Source organism: Sphaeramia orbicularis, chromosome 17, assembly GCF_902148855.1.
Source record: "Sphaeramia orbicularis chromosome 17, fSphaOr1.1, whole genome shotgun sequence".
Classification (NCBI taxonomy): Eukaryota; Metazoa; Chordata; class Actinopteri; order Kurtiformes; family Apogonidae; genus Sphaeramia; species Sphaeramia orbicularis.
In genome coordinates this window covers 30,251,248-30,270,295 of record NC_043973.1, presented here as the reverse complement: position 1 = coordinate 30,270,295, position 19,048 = coordinate 30,251,248, and the positions used below count along the sequence as shown (strand labels likewise).

The 19,048-nt window shown below is 35.0% G+C and overlaps 1 protein-coding gene across 1 annotated transcript in view; it reads left to right on the top strand.

Moving 5' to 3' along the window:
* pde1cb (phosphodiesterase 1C, calmodulin-dependent b) overlaps positions 1–19,048 on the top strand; it is a 179,426-nt gene that overhangs the window by 23,134 nt on the left and 137,244 nt on the right. Inside the window, exons 2-3 of the mRNA XM_030160949.1 lie at positions 13,165–13,215; positions 18,036–18,201. Of these exons, the coding sequence (XP_030016809.1) occupies positions 13,165–13,215; positions 18,036–18,201 (217 nt within the window). The remainder of the gene's footprint in view (positions 1–13,164; positions 13,216–18,035; positions 18,202–19,048) is intronic.

The window sequence follows — 19,048 nt, the reverse complement described above, 5'->3', positions numbered from 1 at the left end:
GCAGAGCCTTTAAATAATTTCCAGAAACCTTAAAAGCACTGCTAAAAGATTTTATGATCCTGCAGAAAATAGACTTTAGATTTTCTGCTTGCATGGACACATCCTGTTATTTCTAAAAAACCTGCCCGCATCCCACGTGGTCTATATCACAGCCATACTATCCACAAGCATGGCAGTTGTCATGGTAACCCACAAGTGTCATAATCAATTGCTCACTGGGCCCGGGTTTCAGGCTGCACAGTGTTTAGCTGATCACCTCCTCTGAAGCGTGACTCCTAGCACTGGTACCTCATTGCCTGGCTGGACACCTTGTTTTCACTCTTCTGTTAAACTCGGAGCTTCCCCTGTAGCCGACAGCCTCTGCTCTCTGGATTCCAGCTGTGGGTTTTGTCATATTAGACTTGTTAGTTTTTTTTATGTTTCTGTTGATGTTACAAACCTCGTGTGCAGAAAAGAGATTTTAACATCAGCTGCTCTGACTGTAAGACGTAGGAATGTCAAGGCTTTTGGTTTTTATGCATACACTTTTTTCTCATCACATTTACTTTTCATACAGAACTAATATGTAATAATTGAATGAGTTAAGTTTCTTGCAGGGAGCTAAAAGGGCATTAGTGTCTTTGTGATGATGGAAACCGCTATTGCTGTTCTTCAAACCAATATTAACCAATACCATGACAGGCTCTCTTGTTTGATTAGAATTCTTTACATGTGCGTATTGATCTTCACCCACATATCGTTAGCCTCAAAGCATAATTACCTAACTCATACACAAATGGACAAAAGTATTGGGACACGTTGAAATCAGGTGTTTCTTTTCTCTCAGGGGGTCTGGGATACAAAATAATAATGACAAATATTATAATATAGTTTTATATTGTGATAAATATTGCATTGCTTTAGTTAGTTTTGTTTAAATTGTTATCTTTGCTTCCAAAATCCCTCAGAGATGGTTTTTACTTCATTTCTCTCAACATTAACTCATTGATTTTTTTTTTATTCATGACTACGAGTTCCAATGTTCTACCTCAAAATTTCTAAAATGTTTTTTGTGCCCTGACTGTAAATAATAATTTTCTACCACAACTAACCATCTACTTAGGAAGAAAAATCTCCCATTAAACTTAAACAGGAAATATTGATGTTTGTAAACTTTATGGACAAAAATATTGGAACACATCAAGGCTACAGCTGTAAGATGTCCTGTTCATGCTGATTTGACATATAAACATCAATATTAATAATCAATATGATATTTATTGGAATATAACATTATATTATGGCATTTGTCATTATTGTTTTGTGTCCCAGACCCCTGTTAGAAAAGAAACTTGAATTCAACATGTCCACATACTTTTGTCTATATAGTGCAAGGGTGTCAAATGCATGTTAGTTCAGGAGTCACGTTCAAGCCCAATTTCATCTCGATTGGGCCCGACCAGTAAAATAATTACAGTGAAAATAGTAAAATTACATTATGAGAATTACATCTACTAACTATCCTTTAAAAAACTGTGAATATCATTAACAACCATGAACTACCTGAAGTTTTTGAATTAAAATAAGCACCATTTTAACAATATTATGTCTCAGTTTATCATTTACACATGTTCATTACAACTTACAGATCACAGTGGATCTACAAATACATAAAACATTTAGTAACAGGCAGAATATTGTTAAAATTACACATACTTCTTTTAAGACATTTCATGTTGTTCAGATTTGTTCAGATTTTTCACATTTTTTTGTGAAAGAATAATTTCTAAATGTAAACGTTTTCATCTAATTGTACTTTTTTTTTTTTACGCTAAAACTAAGAGAAGAATTTGGAATTTTCATTATTTATAGGTTAGTATGATAGTATTTTACTGATCTGATCCACCATAGATCATATTGGGCTGTATATGGAACCTGAAATGAAATGATCTTGATATCAGTGATTGTTAACACCCTCATGTGTAATTTTTGCATTGTACAAATTCATCCCACAAGCTGGATCGGACTCTTTTGGCCCACAGGCCATTTGTTTGTCACCTGTGATATAGTGTATGACTTTGGCAATAATGCTGAGGCTAACAATATTCATTTTCAACAAACGTCTTTGTTAATAGCTGGGTAAAACTGGTCTTTTTCTAATAATGCATTATGAGAAGCAGTTTTAAAGTAGTTTAAAATAGCTCTTGTGAATTGACAGACTGCTAATCCCTAATCCTTTTTTGGTAAACTGCTTCTTTTCTCACAGAATACATATAATATGAACAATGATGATGCAAATTTAGCTATTTTTACCCCTCAGCCAACTTCTGGCCGAAGGGGTATTGTAATCGTTTTGTCCTCTGTCTGTCCGTCTGTCTGTCCATTCATCAACATAATCGCATTATCTGAAGAATGCATTGAGATATCTGCACCAAATTTATACTGCGGATGCATCTTGGCATGGAGCAGAAGCCTATCGGAAAATAGATCACTTTGACCTACTTTTTCAAGGTCAAATGGCCTTGTGTAGTTATAATATCTGAGTACTTTCAAATATAATGTACTAAGTTTTACACAAAGACATTCTAATCTAAATTATAGGGCAGTAACTTTTAACAGAACCTCACAGTATGTTTGGCCTAAGGGTTTTAAACTTGCTAAATTAAAATTACTTTATGTTCTTTTCTCTCTGATATAAAGTCATAATTGAATAAAAAAGCTGTTCAGCGTCACTATGTAAACTAATACTCACTGTTAGCGTTGATGTCCTAAGCAGCACATCTGAGGTATCATAAAAAATCCATCATCCAGCTATCGTTGCCTCTTTTTTTGCATACTCAAATTCATTCCTTATTTTATCAATCTCACAAAGGCAGTAGTGCTACAACAACTTTTTCCAAATCAGTTTGTCACTGTCACAACAGCACGTGAAAAGTATAAGGCACTAAAAATAATACTAGAAGTACACAAGGTTATTAAATGTAACTCACATGAAAATCCCTCTGATTAAAATGTGACAGTCATGCTTTAACGGTACTTGTTTAACGCCCACTCCTTGTTCTGAAAGTGAATTTGTAAAAAATGATCACGAATCGCATTTTTTAATTCAGTGATAATGTGTTCATGTTTGTGCTATTCACATGATATATAAAGCTGTAATAAACCCAGGACGGGTTATTTATTATCATAACAGAGCTGTCAGTTTGTTCGCTTTCTCACCCACTTGACATGAAGCAAAAAGCATCAAGGGACAAAATTAGACATTAGTTGACAGAATGGCATAGACTTTGACATCTGTTTCCATGGTGAGACTATGTGCTGTTCTTCTAACGTCTTTTGTCATGACATACATGTTAAAAACATTTCTCATTATTTAATTAATTATGTGTGTGTGTTTTTTGTACCTTCTTGTTATTGAAGGTCTGTTGACATCAGTTGTGTTTATATAAATGAGGTGTTTATATATACTGTATTCATATCCTCCTCTTCACATGTCCTCTAACAGGAGTATTTACCGCTCCGTTTTACACAGGAACAAATTCCTCACAAGATTAAAAATGATACGCTAGATATTGAACCTGTAATGAAAAGGAAGAGGACTGTAGAATGAATGTCAGTCTTATCTGCTCCTGTGCTGATCTAAAACACAGTAGAAAAGTGTGGATCAATTCACTATATCTATATCTATAAGTGATGAGCTGCTTTGGAAATGTTTCTTATATTAATACAGTGACATTAATAATTTTGACCATTTGATGTACAACATTTGACCAAATATGGTAATATGCTTAGATTAATTACATAATAACTTAAAAATGTAGGCTGATGTGTTTAATTTTACAGTCTAATTTCACCTAAACTTCAAAATCACATAAATGTTCATATGTCTAAATCCCCTTCCCTTATGTTCTTCATATTCCCTTTTGTTCCAAGGTAACACTATACAATATTTCGTGATGACTTGAGGTCCTTTCTGTGTGGTAACCATGCATCAGAGCTGCATAGTTCTCACCTATGTTTCTATTTAATTCTCACTTTCTTTCATTTTCTACCTCATATGAACGTGCACGTGAATTAATTATGTTGTTACAGAAATAACACAGCATGTTAATTGTTAGTACCATGCTATTACATGGCTATTACTTTGCCAGTTACTTAATTATTCTATTTTTATCCCTTGGTCATTTTCTGGCCGTAGAGGTATTGTAATCGTTTTGTCGTCCATCTGTCTGTCCATTAAATGACATAATTGCATTATCTGAACAATGCATTAAGATATATGCACCAAATCTATTCTGTGGCTGCATCTTGGCATGGAGCAGAAGCCTATTGAAAACAGGTGACCTTAACCTACTTTTTCAAAGTCCAATGGCCTTGTGCCTTGTGCAGGTATAATATCTGAGTACTTTCAAATGTAAATATGTATGTAATAAGTTTTACACAAAGACAGTCTAATCTAAATTATAGGACAGTAAAATCCATGTATCATTCGTTCATTCGTTTTTCAATTTAAAACCAAAAATGGAAAAACAAAAGAAGACTCTTTTTTTGTTTTTCATTTTCAAAACAAGAATGAAAAACGGATAACGGTTCGTTTTTACATTTCCCAATTTTGTGCTCAAATAAAAAAATGGGAAAAACGGATAACAACCGTTTAATCCATTTTTGCTATTTTCAATATAGTTAAGTTGTCTGACCCGGAAGTAGTCGTAACTAGGGAAAAAATAAACAAACGGAATCATGGCTGGACTGGAGGAATATTTTGCTGTAATTAAGCTGCTGTTTGATACGGCAGCGTATTGCATTCACTCAAAAAAAAAAATTCCGCTCTATTTTTCTGAATTAACGAGATTAACAGCAGCTTAATTATAGCAAAATATTCCTCCAGTCCGGCCATGATTCCGTTTATTTATTTTTTCCCTAGTTACGACTACTTCCGGGTCAGACAACTTAACTATATTGTATTGTATATATTGAGTATATATACATATACTCGTTTGTGGGTTAACTAACAAACGCAACTTAAGCCCACAATTTAACGCACCCTTTAATGCAATTAGTGAGGTAACGATGGTTTAGCGAATGTAGAGGCTTTTACTTTAGATCACAGATGTCAAACATGCGGCCCGGGGGCCAAATCTGGCCCGCTAAAGGTTCCATTCTGGCCTGTGGGATGAAAGTTAAAAAATTAACCAGAACAGTCCAGGTTGTCCAAATCCTTTTGGTTCAGGTTCCACATACAGACCAATGTGATCTACAGTAAAAATAGCAACACAATAACCCATAAATAATGACAACAACAAATTTTCTTTGGGAAAAATTATGTGGAAAAATTTTAAGTGAAAAAAATAACATTACACTGTGAAAACATTTACATTTACAAAACTATTCTTTCACAATAAAATGCAAATAAATACATAAATAAAAACAAAGATGAACAACCTAACGTGCAATTTGAACAATATTCTGCCTGTTATTAAATGTTTGGTGCATTTATGGATCCACTGTAATCTGGAGTTGTGTTAATAATAACAGATGGAATATTGTAGAAATTGTTCAAATGTTAGTTCCAAACTCCAAAATTTGAACAATATTCTGCCTGCTATCAAATGTTTATGGAACATTGTGTGTAATGTACATGTATAAATAAGAAGTCGAGGCGTAATATTGTTAAAATTGCACTAATTTTTCAAATGAAATTTCTGTTTTTTCAGGTTATTCACATCTTTTGTGTAAAATGTAAATATTTTCATAATTTATTGAGGGTTTTTGTATTAAAACAAATGAAAAACTTGGATTTGTCATTATTTATGGGTTATTAAGTCATTATTTTACTGGTGTGGCCCACTTGAGATCAAATTGGGCTAAATATGGCCCCTGAACCAAAATGAGTTTAACACCCCTGCTTTAGATCATATAGGTCTGAATGTGGAACCTGAACTAAATATAAATGAGTGGGACAGCCTTGATTGTAAATATCTTCAGTGTAATTTTTGCATTTCACAAATTCATCCCAGGGGCTGGATTTGACCCTTTGGCATGCCGGTTTTGGCCCCTGGGCCGCATGTTTGACACTCCTGCCCTGGACCCTGGACTTGCAGATGTTCTCCTTCAGATCTTCAGAGGTTTATCAGCAGTGCATTATTAAGCTACTTAAAATTTTTCTGGAGGCGTGCTGGATGTCAGAAGTCAGAGGTCTTCAGGAAGGGCAGTACGGTGCTGCCAGAAAAAGACGTCCTAACTCCAAGTCGCAAGACATACAGTTAATTAACATTCTGCCCAAATATATGGCATATTATAGGCTAATAAATCTGTGAGTTGTGGACAAAGCCTGACCATTTCAGCTGTGTTGATAAAGTGTTCTGCTTCACACTTCACAGAACAGGAAAGCGTCATAGTAATTAGTTGCAGTACAATGTAATATGAGGCTTTGGAATGGAAGACTATGGCCTGGCCTGTTTTTACCTGCACATTAACTCAGACTTCCTTTTTCACAAGTTCATTTTCATTTTCTAGAAGAGTATACCTGGTTAGTCTGGACATTTACACTTGGAAATGACTGTAATGAATGAATATAATGGAATATTTTATTTCTTATTTTTTTTCTGTTCGATTTTCTTTCATATTTTCTTTTCTTTTCTGAGACAAAATCAAGAGATGAACTGTAAGAGATGGAAAAATAAAGCGTCATACAATTCAATACTACTTTAGCTCATAGTGAATGCTGTAAGATAAGCTGTTGCACAGTCTGATGACAGTGGAGACAGAGGATCTTCTGTAGCATTCAGTCCTGCACCATAGTGAGGCGAGTCGTCCTCTGCAGCCACTCCATTGATTGGTTTAGAATGAGGTGAAGAGGATAATTCGCTTTGTCCATGATGTCCTTCACCTTATTCAGAGTCCATCTCTTCACCACAGTCCCCAGTGACTCCTGCTCCTGCTTCCAGTCACTGAGCCAGTGTTTTACACCAGTTTAGCCAGTTGTCTTGCATCCTTGTACTCTATGCTACAGCACAGAGGAGCCCACTAACCATCTGGTAAAATGTTTGTACTGTAGTTATTATTGATGTCTAATGACCTGAGTCTGTACAAAAAAATACCCAAATGCATCTGTATTTAAGAACATGCGTTGTCATGAATACAGGAGTTGTATTGTTTTTGCAATTCTGAATAATATAATCGTATATTAGACTGGCTTGCTGGAGTAAGGGTGTGTATTTATTTGCACAGTGTGAGGATTATCATTCTTCTTCTCAGCGCTATTGTTGAAAGTCCCCCGCGGTATCTGAAAAAACATCAACTTCCAAGATCCAACTACACCCTGAAAATGAGAAATTTTAAGAAAGATGTGTTTTTTTATGTGGCCTTTGTTTTGTAGGGATTTAGATATTTTAATACCCTGACACACTTTCTCATGTATAGATAAGTTAGGTAGGTAGGTAGGTAGATAGATAGATAGATAGATAGATAGATAGATAGATAGATAGATAGATAGATAGATAGATAGATAGATAGATAGATAGATAGATAGATAGATAGATAGATAAATAGATAGATAGATAGATAGATAGATAGATAGATAGATAGATAGATAGATAGATAGATAGATAGATAGATAGATAGATAGATACAGGGGTTGGACAAAATAATGGAAACACCTTCACCTCAAGATGATAATGCCCCAATCCATACAGCTAGAATTGTTAAAAAATGGCATGAGGAACATTCTAATGAAGTTGAGCATCTCGCATGGCCGGCACAGTCCTCAGACCTCAACATTATTGAGCATTTATGGTCAGTTTTAGAGATTCAAGTAAGACGTCGATTTCCACCGCCATCGTCTCTAAAAGAGTTGGAGGGTATTCTAACTGAAGAATGGCTTAAAATTCCTTTGGAAACAATTCACAAGTTGTATGAATGAATACCTCGGAGAATTGAGGCTGTAATTGCCGCAAAAGGCGGACCTACACCATATTAAATTATATTTTGTTGATTTTTTACGGTGTTTCCATTATTTTGTCCAACCCCTGTAGATAGATAGATAGATAGATAGATAGATAGATAGATAGATAGATAGATAGATAGATAGATAGATAGATAGATAGATAGATAGATAGATAGAGTTTATTGATCCCCAGTTTTATAATCAAAGTTGGTACATGTAGCACCGCATTATGTAATACCAGTACAATATGTAATAATGTAATATTTTTTCACCTCATTATGTAATTACTAGGGATGCACCGATACCAGTTTTTTCCAGACCGAGTACGAGTACGAGTACGAGTACTTACATTTAAGTACTTGCCGATACCGAGTACTGATACGAGTACTTAATAATCCCATTCCAGTTGTTAGTTCCTTTTGTAAATGTGCTTTATTGTCGTTGTCATTAGTCTGACTGGAACAAAGTGCTGCTTCTGACATTTAATGTGTTGGAATGAGCGTTTCTCAATTAATCCACCAGGGGGCGCTGCTCTGAATTAACCACACTGGACAAATACCACAAAGAAGAGTAAAGTTATTTGAGAAGAAGAAGAAGAAAGTCAGTAATAACAAACATGGAGACGACAGAGGTAACACTAATGTGATACTAATGTTGCAGCGTTTTCTCTGGTAAGGTTTAAAAGTTTAACTTCAGCAGGAAGAGAAAAGAGAAATGAGTGATAAGTTTTGTTTTCACTTCCGCTGGTGGCGGTCTGCACCACTCCGTACTCCTGCTGGTATTCTCAGTCTGGGTACTCATCCGCCAGCACCTGGAAAACAGATGGAATGTTTGCAGAGGACAGACAGAACGCTGCGTCTGTATCTGTCTGTGTCTTAAACGTTACTTGCAGTCAGCATTACTTTTATCACCGTCATTTATTTCATTAAATCGCCACACTCTTCACACTCCCCACACATTATTCCTCCTCCTCGTACCTGCTGCACTGAACTGTGAATGTCACACGGCCTTAAGTGGTATCGGTGCATTTGTATCGGATTACTTTTACGAGTACGAATACGAGTACACACACTGAGTATTGGAGCTGATGCCGATACTTGTATCGGTATCGGTGCATCCCTAGTAATTACGCTGTATTTTGTAATAAAATCTTGAACGCACTTTGTAATAAACTTTGCCGCATTTTGTAGTAACACATTACATATTGCAACAGTTATTAGAAAATGCAGGTGTAGCACTTACTTTAAGAAAATTTAATAATTTGGTGCATTATGTATTAAACCATTGAAAAAAACATTGAAATTGATGCCTTCATTGGTAAAACCATCACACCAGCAGAACAACATTAAGCATTCAAGCTTAATTAGAATTCATTTTAAAAAACTAGAAGGATGTTTCATTGGTCAAACGTAAATCAAATGAAAGTGTATTCATTATAATGGAGAATGTGTTTGCAAGCTAGAGACAAAAGCTGCACTAATAATTAAGTATTACTGACAAAATGTGGCAAAGTTTATTACAAAATGTGTTTCTTAAAAGGAATTCTAATTAAGCTGGAATGCTTAATAATGTTCTGCTGGTGTGTTGGTTTTTTCCAATTAAGGCATCAATTTCAATGGTTTTTCGATGGTTTATTACATACTGCACCAAATTATTACATTTTCTTAAAAAACGTGCCACACCTGCATTTTGATATAACTGTTACAATAGGTAATAAGTTATTATAAAATGTGTTCAAGAATTTTATTTCAAAATATGGTGCTATTACATAATGAGGTGAATTTTTTTTTTTACATTATTACATATTGCACCATTAATACATAATGCAGCACAACAGTACATGATAAAATATTGCAGTGGACTGATAAAGTAATATAAAGTCATTCTGGAATCATAGATAAAACCTCTCGAAGCCAGTGACTGAAATCCGATCCAAATAAGAAACAAAAAAAAATGCCTTTTACAATAAATATTTGATCTTCATCTGTGTGATAAAGCCATTAGTGTTAGGCCTGTTCAAAGCATGAAAGTGCATTAAGCAGAGGTCAGGTATCGCAGATGTGTGAAAGGACAACATCATCACTAGGTAACAGGGAAGATATTTTAATCTCTGTGAAAACCATGTTCTGCTAATGTCTACAGCAGAGACAGTCAATACCTAAACTGTTAAATTCTAGTAATGTGTCAGGATGTTTGAATTCTACTGATGATGAAATGTCAAACGCTGTAGAGCAGGGGTGTCAAACATGCAGCCCGGAGGCCAAATCCGGCCCGCCGAAGGGTCCAATCCAGCCCGCGGGATGAATTAGTGAAATACAAAAATGACACTGAAGGTATTAATCAATCGTGTAAAAATCATTTTATTTCAGATTCCATACGTACACATATAAACCAATTAGATCTCAGTTGGGTCAGACCAGAAAAATACTGTTATAATAACCTATAAATAATAACAACTGCAGATTTTATCTTTGTTTTAGTGTAAAAAAGCAAAATTACATGAAAATGTTTACATTAACAAATAATCCTTTTACAAAAAATGTGAATAGCCTGAAGAAATATGAACAACGTGAAATGTCTTGAGAAAAGTACATGCAATTTTATCAATATTCTGCCTGTTTCTAAATGTTTTGTGTATTTGTAATTGTAATGTAAGTTGTAATGCACATGTGTAAATGATAAACTGATAAACTGAGGCAGAATATTGTTAAAATTGCACTCGTTTTTCTTAAGACATTTCAAGTTGCTCATGTTATTCAGATTTTTAAGGAAACGTTGTAGATGTAAACATTACCATAATGTAATTTTACTTTTTTCACTGGCTAAAATTACACTTATTTTTCTAAAGAAATTTCATTTTTTTCAGGCTATTCACATCTTTTTTTTTTTTTTTTTGGATAGTTTGTAAAAGTAAGTATTTTCATAATTTAATGTTTTGGGGTTTTTTTGCACTAAAACAAAGACAAAATTTGGAGTTGTCATTATTTCTAGGTTATTATGTTATTATTTTACTGGTCCGGCCCACTGGAGATCATATTGGGGTGAATGTGGCCCCTGAAAGAAAATGAGTTTGACACCCCTGCTGTAGAGTTTTGATGGCGATAACCTGGACTGAGCATCCATCAGGCATTAGCGACTGTATTTGCCTAAAAAGGCTGTTCAGTCAAGATCAACTCGCTTTTTATCTGCTCATAAATAGGCTTCAGCGGCATTTGGTTAAGTGTGACGTGCAACACAAATCCCTCTGGAGGTATCGGAAAAAGATGTACTTTGGCAATGAAAACAATGCGCTTGTGTTATTATAAAAGACTTGACAGAGTAATTAATCTGTGAATCTCTGTGGTCTTTATTCTCACTCAGCCATTGCAGTGTATTACAATGACAGCGTTAGTAATTTTGGTCTCCTCATGCGCCTCAGATGACAGCTGAATTCATCACGATTTTCTTATGCTGAAATTCAGCCAATTCAGGGTTCAACAAGTTGTTCAAGCTGTTCATTCACAGATCCAACAGCTATAATTTCATACTTGTATTGTGTTGTGCTTTTAGACAGGATGCCTCTCAGGTCTGTCATCAGTCCATTTTCTGTGCTGTTGGCTTCATGTGGATTTATTTCACCATCTTCTGTAAACTCCAGTGTTTAGTGAGCCCATATTCAAGTATTCCCAGTGGTGACAGCGATAATTACAGTACTTTCATCATAATTTAAAACACTTCAAAGCTATTCCGGAACTTAATGGTGCCTCATGACTCTGACTGTAATAGAGTTGCATTATTTGTACGAGAAATGCACCATTCTTGTTATCTTATAAAAATGACTGCAACTACAATGAATTTACATATAAACATACAAACACATTTATAAACATATACAAACACAAAGAAGCCTGTAGTATGTAGTACGTGTATATTTGATGATGCCTGAAATTGTCAAAACTAAAAGCGTATTCTCATGCTACATGTACTTACACCTGTAAATGAAATGTGACAAAAAAATGCAATATCTTTTAACTCTATAAAGCCAAATGTGTCATATTTGATACATGAGTTTTGAAGCCCTCTACATCACAGGTGTCAGACATGTGGCCTGGGGGCCAAATCCAGCCCGCGAGATGAATTTGTGAAATGCAAAAATTACACTGAAGATATTAACAATCGATGGTGTCAAAATCATTTTAATTCAGGTTCCACAAACAGACACATACAGTCCAATTAGATTTCAAGTGGGTCAGAACCAGTAAAATATTACCATAATAACCTATAAATAATGACAACCTCACATTTTCTTTTTTTTTTTTTTTGGTGTAAAAAAGTAAAATTACATGAAAATATTTACATTACCACTCTATACATTTACAAAAAACATGAATAACCTGAACAAATATGAACAAATGGAAATGTCTTAAGAAAAGTAAATGCAATTTTACCAACATTCTACCTGTTACTAAATGTTTTGGGTGATTGTAATGCACATGTGTAAGTGATAAACTGATAAACCGAGGGAGAATATTGATAAAATTGTATGTATTTTGCTTAAGACAATTCAAGTTGCTCATGTTATTCAGATTTTTAAGGAAACTGTGTAGATGTAAACCTGATCATAATATAATTTTTTCTTCTTCCTCTGTTATTATTTTACTGGTCTGGCCCACTTAAGATGAAATTGGGCTGAATGTGGCCCCGAACTAAAATGAATTTGACACCCCTGCTCTACATGATCAGTGTGATATTTTTTTTCTTGAAAAACCTGAAGTATACAATTAGATACATGCAATATATGGATAATCCACCAGGGGGAGGAATTTTTTCACCAAAGACCTTTGCAGAGACACTACAAGATCATCATTAATGAGGAAGGAGGTAGAACTTTGGTAATTTTGAAAAGAAATTACCAATTTGTTAGACATGTTTGTGTTATATTATGTGTTTGTTCAAAAATAATAATATTTGAGCATTGAGATCCGATGTATCAAATATGATACAAAATTGAAACTCATACATGGAAATTGGTATTTGAAAATACTTTTTTGGTTGTTCAGAAGGACCAGTAAAGGCTCCAGTTTCAAAGAACTGGATTTTCCTGTCAATGATTTAATGGTTCAGGCTTTACAGGGTTAAATATTAATATCTACAAGACCGTGAATATAATGTATGAGCCCTTCTCATTATCTGATCTGTCAGAGGAGTTACAGTTTTTCTGTTGCAGTGATGATTCTCACCTCCATATTTTTTCTCTTTAGTGGCAAATGAAGACGGGGACAGCTCCACCAGGCCACAGGCCAGTTTTGCACGTAAGTATAAAAATGTGCAGTCATCGTTAGTTACGCTTCATTATGAGCCAGTTCACTCGATTAATTTCATTTGAAATCATTTCACCTTTTAGATCCAAGATTTAATGAAATCCTCAGCATAATGGAGGTGAATGGAAGTCTTATTTACTGCTGATTTACGGCTCAGTACATTATTTCTATACATAAAAGTCTAGTATATAAGATTTAGGTTGCAGATATAGAAAAAAAATGTTTTTATTAGTGCATAATCATGCAAATCAGGTGACATGAGCTTGTTATGTTAGAATCAAATGCTTATATCTACTGAGGGAGCAAGTTTCCTCCACTGAGTTGAATGTGTTGTCTCTACAGTACATCAGAACAGGCTTCCTTTTTGTTTCTTTTTTTTTTAATGGATGTAGGGCTGCCACGGTGACAGCAAAATTGTAATACCATGCTATTAACAAGCCAGCCATAGAGGATGGAAATGAACCACAACACCAACATCACATTGATCCTGTTTGTCATGAGGCGACTCAACCAGTGTGTCCCACAGAACTGTTAGTTTGATTTTGATCTGATCTCATTGTAAAATGATTAAAGGCTCCGTTCTGATATTTGACTAGTATTAAATGTGCCAAGCACCAGTGCGCTGTGTTATTTTGAGCTCTCACCATTAAAGCTGCCAGCCGAGTATCTTTAAGTCTGTTTACAGTAATTGCTCAGTGTATGTCTACACTAAATGTTTGACTAGTCTGCAGCGTAACCTGTAGAGTTTGTGAAATGTGCTGCTTTACTTCTGAACAAGTACTGATTGACAAAATGATGACTTTAGACAAGTCTGTGAACTGGCTCGTCTTCTGATGTCTGACACGCATTAAGACTGTATTATTTTTGCCAAAGCAACACAAAACAAAACTCAACATTGGCGTTTAAAAGCATTTTTTGTTTAACCCTTTAACCCCTGAGACATTATTTCAGTGAAACGTGCTGCTGTGCATCTGAGTCTGTTTCAGTGGGATAAAAGCTGCTGTGAGTATGGGCTTGTGTTCATTTTCTTCAGTGGTTTTGCTTTACTGTGTGTTTTAGGGTCAAAACAGGGTGGAATAACAGAAAAAGACAGAGAGGAAATGAAGTTTTACAGCTTTTCACTAAATAAGGCACTCAGAATGTATATCAATAAGAGATATAGGATGTTGAACATGAACTGTGAACTGGAACACACTGAACAAAAACAAGTATTTGAATTTTATCCCAGTAGTTTTTGTTTTTGGGATCTTTTTTTCTAAGTCAGTCCAGCTGCTTTTTGACACCTGGTTGAACTCCAAATAGCAGTTACATGGTCAAACTCGGTAAAAACACAGTAAAAAAAAAAACAAAAAAAACAAAACAAAACAAAGGAAGATCACCACAACACTGCAAATAGCAAAAACCAAAAAACCCACAAGGAAAACAGTGTATAAAAAAAAAAAAAAAAAAAAAAAAAAAGCCCAAACTGTCTATTTTTATAGTGAGTCAGTTTCACTCACTGATCTGTGCAGCGTGGGGTGCACTGAGCGTGCTCAGATGTCTATGAAAAGAACAAGGTCTATTCTATCAGCACATTTTGAAATTTGAACTATTGAGCAAACGGTTGAATTGTTACGAATATTTAAAATAAATCATACGTTCAGAACGCTCACCGCAGACACGTCAGGGGTTAAAGGGTTAAGGAAGTTTAGACCTGCTGCCTAAGTTTGACTCTGCAGCAACTTTGACTTTATACAGTTACTTTGTTTAAGGAACAGTGCACAACACAAAGCCTGTGGGAAATATAAAAATAGTTTCAGGTTATTATGAAACTACATTGGGAAAAATTACAGTAAGGTGAGCTGTTATAGTATATAATGTACTGTATTGCATATTTAAGATCACTGCAGGGACATTTATTTACTGCATCAGCCCCAGTGGCATTCACCATTAAGGAGCATTATTGTCACCTACTGTGTTTAAATTTGTGACTAGAATTAAGATCTCCTCAACAGAACAGTCAAACTGAGTTTAGTTGTGTGGTACCTGTTAAAGAAGACCAGATGAGCGACATTAGTATTTGGCCGAATATTAAACCCTGAACCTTAGTTTAGTAGTTTTCATGGTTCACCTTTCTCCTTCCATTTTCTGTCGTCTATACAATATCTCTACTTAACAGGCTTACTTTAGTTTAAACCAGGGGTGTCAAAGGCCATATTCAGCTAAATTTGATCTGAAGTGGGCCGGACCAGAAAAATAATAACATAATAACATATAAATAACAACAACTCCAATTTTTTGTCTTTGTTTTAGTGTAAAAAAAAAAACATTAAATTATGAAATACTTACTTTTATAAACTATCCAAAAATAAAAAAAAAAAACCTGAAAAAACTGAAATTGAAATTAAAAAACGTGAGAAAATTTAGTGCAATTTTAACAGTATTATTCCTCAACTTATCATTTGTCCATGTGCATTATGGATCAGATCTACAAAGACACTAAACACTGAGGAACAGGCAGAAAAATTGTTCAAATTGTGCTGAATTTTCTTTAGACATTTCAGGTTGTTCATATTTGTTTAGGTTATTCACATTTTAGTGTTACGGAATAGTTTGTAAATGTAAATATTTTCATAATTCAATGTTATTTTTTGCACTAAAACAAAGAAAAATAAATTTAATTGTTAATTCTAGATTTTTTTTTTGCTTAATTCAAGATTTTTTTTTTAACTTGAAGATTTTTTTTGGCTTAATTCAAGATTTTTTTTTTTTTAACTTAATTCAAGATTTTTTTTGGCTTCATTCAAGATTTTTTTTTTGCTAAATTTGAGATTTTTTTTGGCTTAATTGAAGATTTTTTTAGGCTTAATTGAAGATTTTTTTTTTTTTTACTAAATTGATTTTTTTTTTTTGGACTTAATTCAAGATTTTTTCCTTCATTCAAGCTATTTTTTTTTTTTTTTGCTTAATTCAATTCAAGACTGTGGAATTTTTGCACCTGGCAAAAACATCCCAGGGGCTAAACTGGACCCTTTGGTGGGCCGCATTTGGCCCCCGGGCCGCATGTTTGACTACCCTGGTTTAACCCATATAGACCCAAACATCCACTGTCGACCAAAACCATCTACTGATATAAACATTTGATCCACTAATCCTATCAATACATGTAAATAATTAGTGTAAAATGCAGTTTGTCTGATATGTCAATGGGTCATATCACATATGACCCATTTGGACGTTTAGAGGCTCTGTAGTGAACGTGGAAACACCGTCATCTTCTACAACATTGATTCACCAGTAAAACCCATGGAGTTTGATCAATGACAGTGGATGGAGACACTTGGTTTATGTTTAGTTAATAATATATTTTACTGAAAAGTCACTTTTTCTTCAGTTTTCTCTGTTTTTGGCGAGCTGCTGTAGTACATCCACTAAGCTCATACATCAGTTTAACATTACAGATGAGATTATTGAGCCATTACTCACACAACGTGTTATGGCATTTTACTTTTTTTTTTTGTAACCTGTCCTGTTCAGCAATTTGGCCTCCATTATAAGTGTATTAGGTGATATGAGTAGCTTGACAGTTTTGATCTAAGAGGGTTTTGAGCCTTCAATTCCCCCATTGATTGGATTAACCCATTAAGACCCAAACATCCATCACCGACCAAAAGCATCGACTGATCTAAAATATTTAAAAGCTGTTGATCCACTAATCCTATCAATACATGTAAATAATTAGTGTAAAACCCATGGAGTTGGATCAGTGACAGTGGATGGAGACACTGGGTTTGTGTTCAGTTAATGATGTATTTTACTGAAAAAGTCACATTTTCTTCACTTTTCTGTGTTTCTAACATTATAACCCTCAACTTTAGTTTGAGCTTCAATGAACATCTTCATGATCAGTAAATTAAATACAGAAAAATACCTGATTTTCACTTAAAGATGCAAAACACAGGGTATAATACTAGAGTAAATGGTGATAAATTAAGAAAAGCTAAATATTTTGGAATTGCCACAGATATAGCACTAGGTCTTTATGGGTTAAATGCTTTTAAGACAAATTATTTCTTATCTTGAATTTACATTGCTGCGTGCCTTCTGAGCCTAAATGAAAGGGGGCATCTTGTAGTGTGTCCGTCTGTGAACATTACACACGATAAGTGCAGCTAGGTGAATACGATGTAAGAGATACAATAAAATGAAACAATCAAGAAAGTGATCACAGAGAAAAGCCATCATTTGGATTTCAGTTTGAAACATATAGAAACAGCCACTTGAAATGTCCTTTAACGGACAACCTTTAACTGTAGTTTTCGATTTTACTGAGGTAAAGAAATGAAATCAGAATCTTTTTTATACAGGTATACATACTTCTATTTCAGTAAAGACAGTATATACAGCAAATATTGTCAGGAGATGCTTTTATGATCAGAGAAAAAAGCTATACCGTCCAGAAAAAAGTAGGCATGTTGTTCTTTTCAGTGTCTCCAATGTCTAGAAATTATCATAAAAGTAGATTGTGTTTTTACTTGTGGTGTGAGTGCTGAGTAAATACTGTAAGAATGACTGGGTCCTGCGTTACTTTTAGGCACAAACTAGCTTTGACAACTTACAACCACATGGGGGCAGCATTACCAAGCATTACCGAGGCGTATGAGTCTTTCCACTACCTTTAGTCACATCCTGAAAGCCAAAGTGTATCCAGACGTACGACATACAACACACTTTTGTTCACCAACACAGGTCATGGAAAATCAATTAAAGGATGTTAAAAGGACAAACGCAGTTCTAACAACACTGAGGCTGGTTTTTATGTGTTTTTTCAGGCTCAAAGTCCCAGAGTGCTTTGTGGAATGCCATCACAGCAGGGATGGGGATCAAAGGTAAAGAGCAGAAGGCCCCCCTCAATGACCCACGAAGTCCTGAAGAGATTCTGGCTGACGATCTTCCTGCAGCTGACGAACCAGATGCCACTGAGAAAACTGCTATCAGGTTTGCCGCTTCAACTGTAAAACCCCCAAAAAGGCCGCGATAATTATCCTGAACTAAACTGAAAGCATACTGCAGTGGGGATATTGACCATCATATCCAGGTCATTTTGTTACGCAGGACTAAATTGATGTGCTGCTGATTTTTCTCTCATAGTGAAGCAACAAAGCGATGATCAGAATCGTTTCATTTGATAATTGAACACTGAATAACTTCATTGTTAAGGTTCATTTTTACGGTTTGATGTAGGACCTCTTTGCTTTGAATGGAACGGAGAACTTCACATCTGACATTCACCATTCTTGATACCTGTACGCAAACACCAGCAGCCTCACACACACATTCACACACACGTACATACACAGTGCTAATTGCTATGTATGGCTGCTGACCTCAAGGGACGTGGGCATGATTGATTCCACCTTGATAACAAGGACTTCAAACCACCATTAACATAATTTGTTGTCACTTTTAGAATATTGAACGTCTTTTAACGCCCGATTCCAATTAACCTTGATGGCTCGGGGGAGCATTACAAATGCCGCAGGTGGCAAGGAGCGAGCATTTGTCAGAAGATGCTAAAAATGTGCCTACTGTGTAATAATGTGCTTTTCATTGTGTACAAAACAGACAAGAACTGACTTGAAGAGTTAGACTTTTCTTAAACATTGGTACAGAACAAGGGCTGTGTATTGGCAAGAATCTGGCGATACAATACAAATCACAAAACTAGGATCACGATACGATATATCACGATGTATCACGATACTGTTAACAAGGCAATTTTTTTTTTTGTTTCTTTTTTTAACCCTTTCATGCATGAATTATGAGAACCTTAGTCAAGATTTTT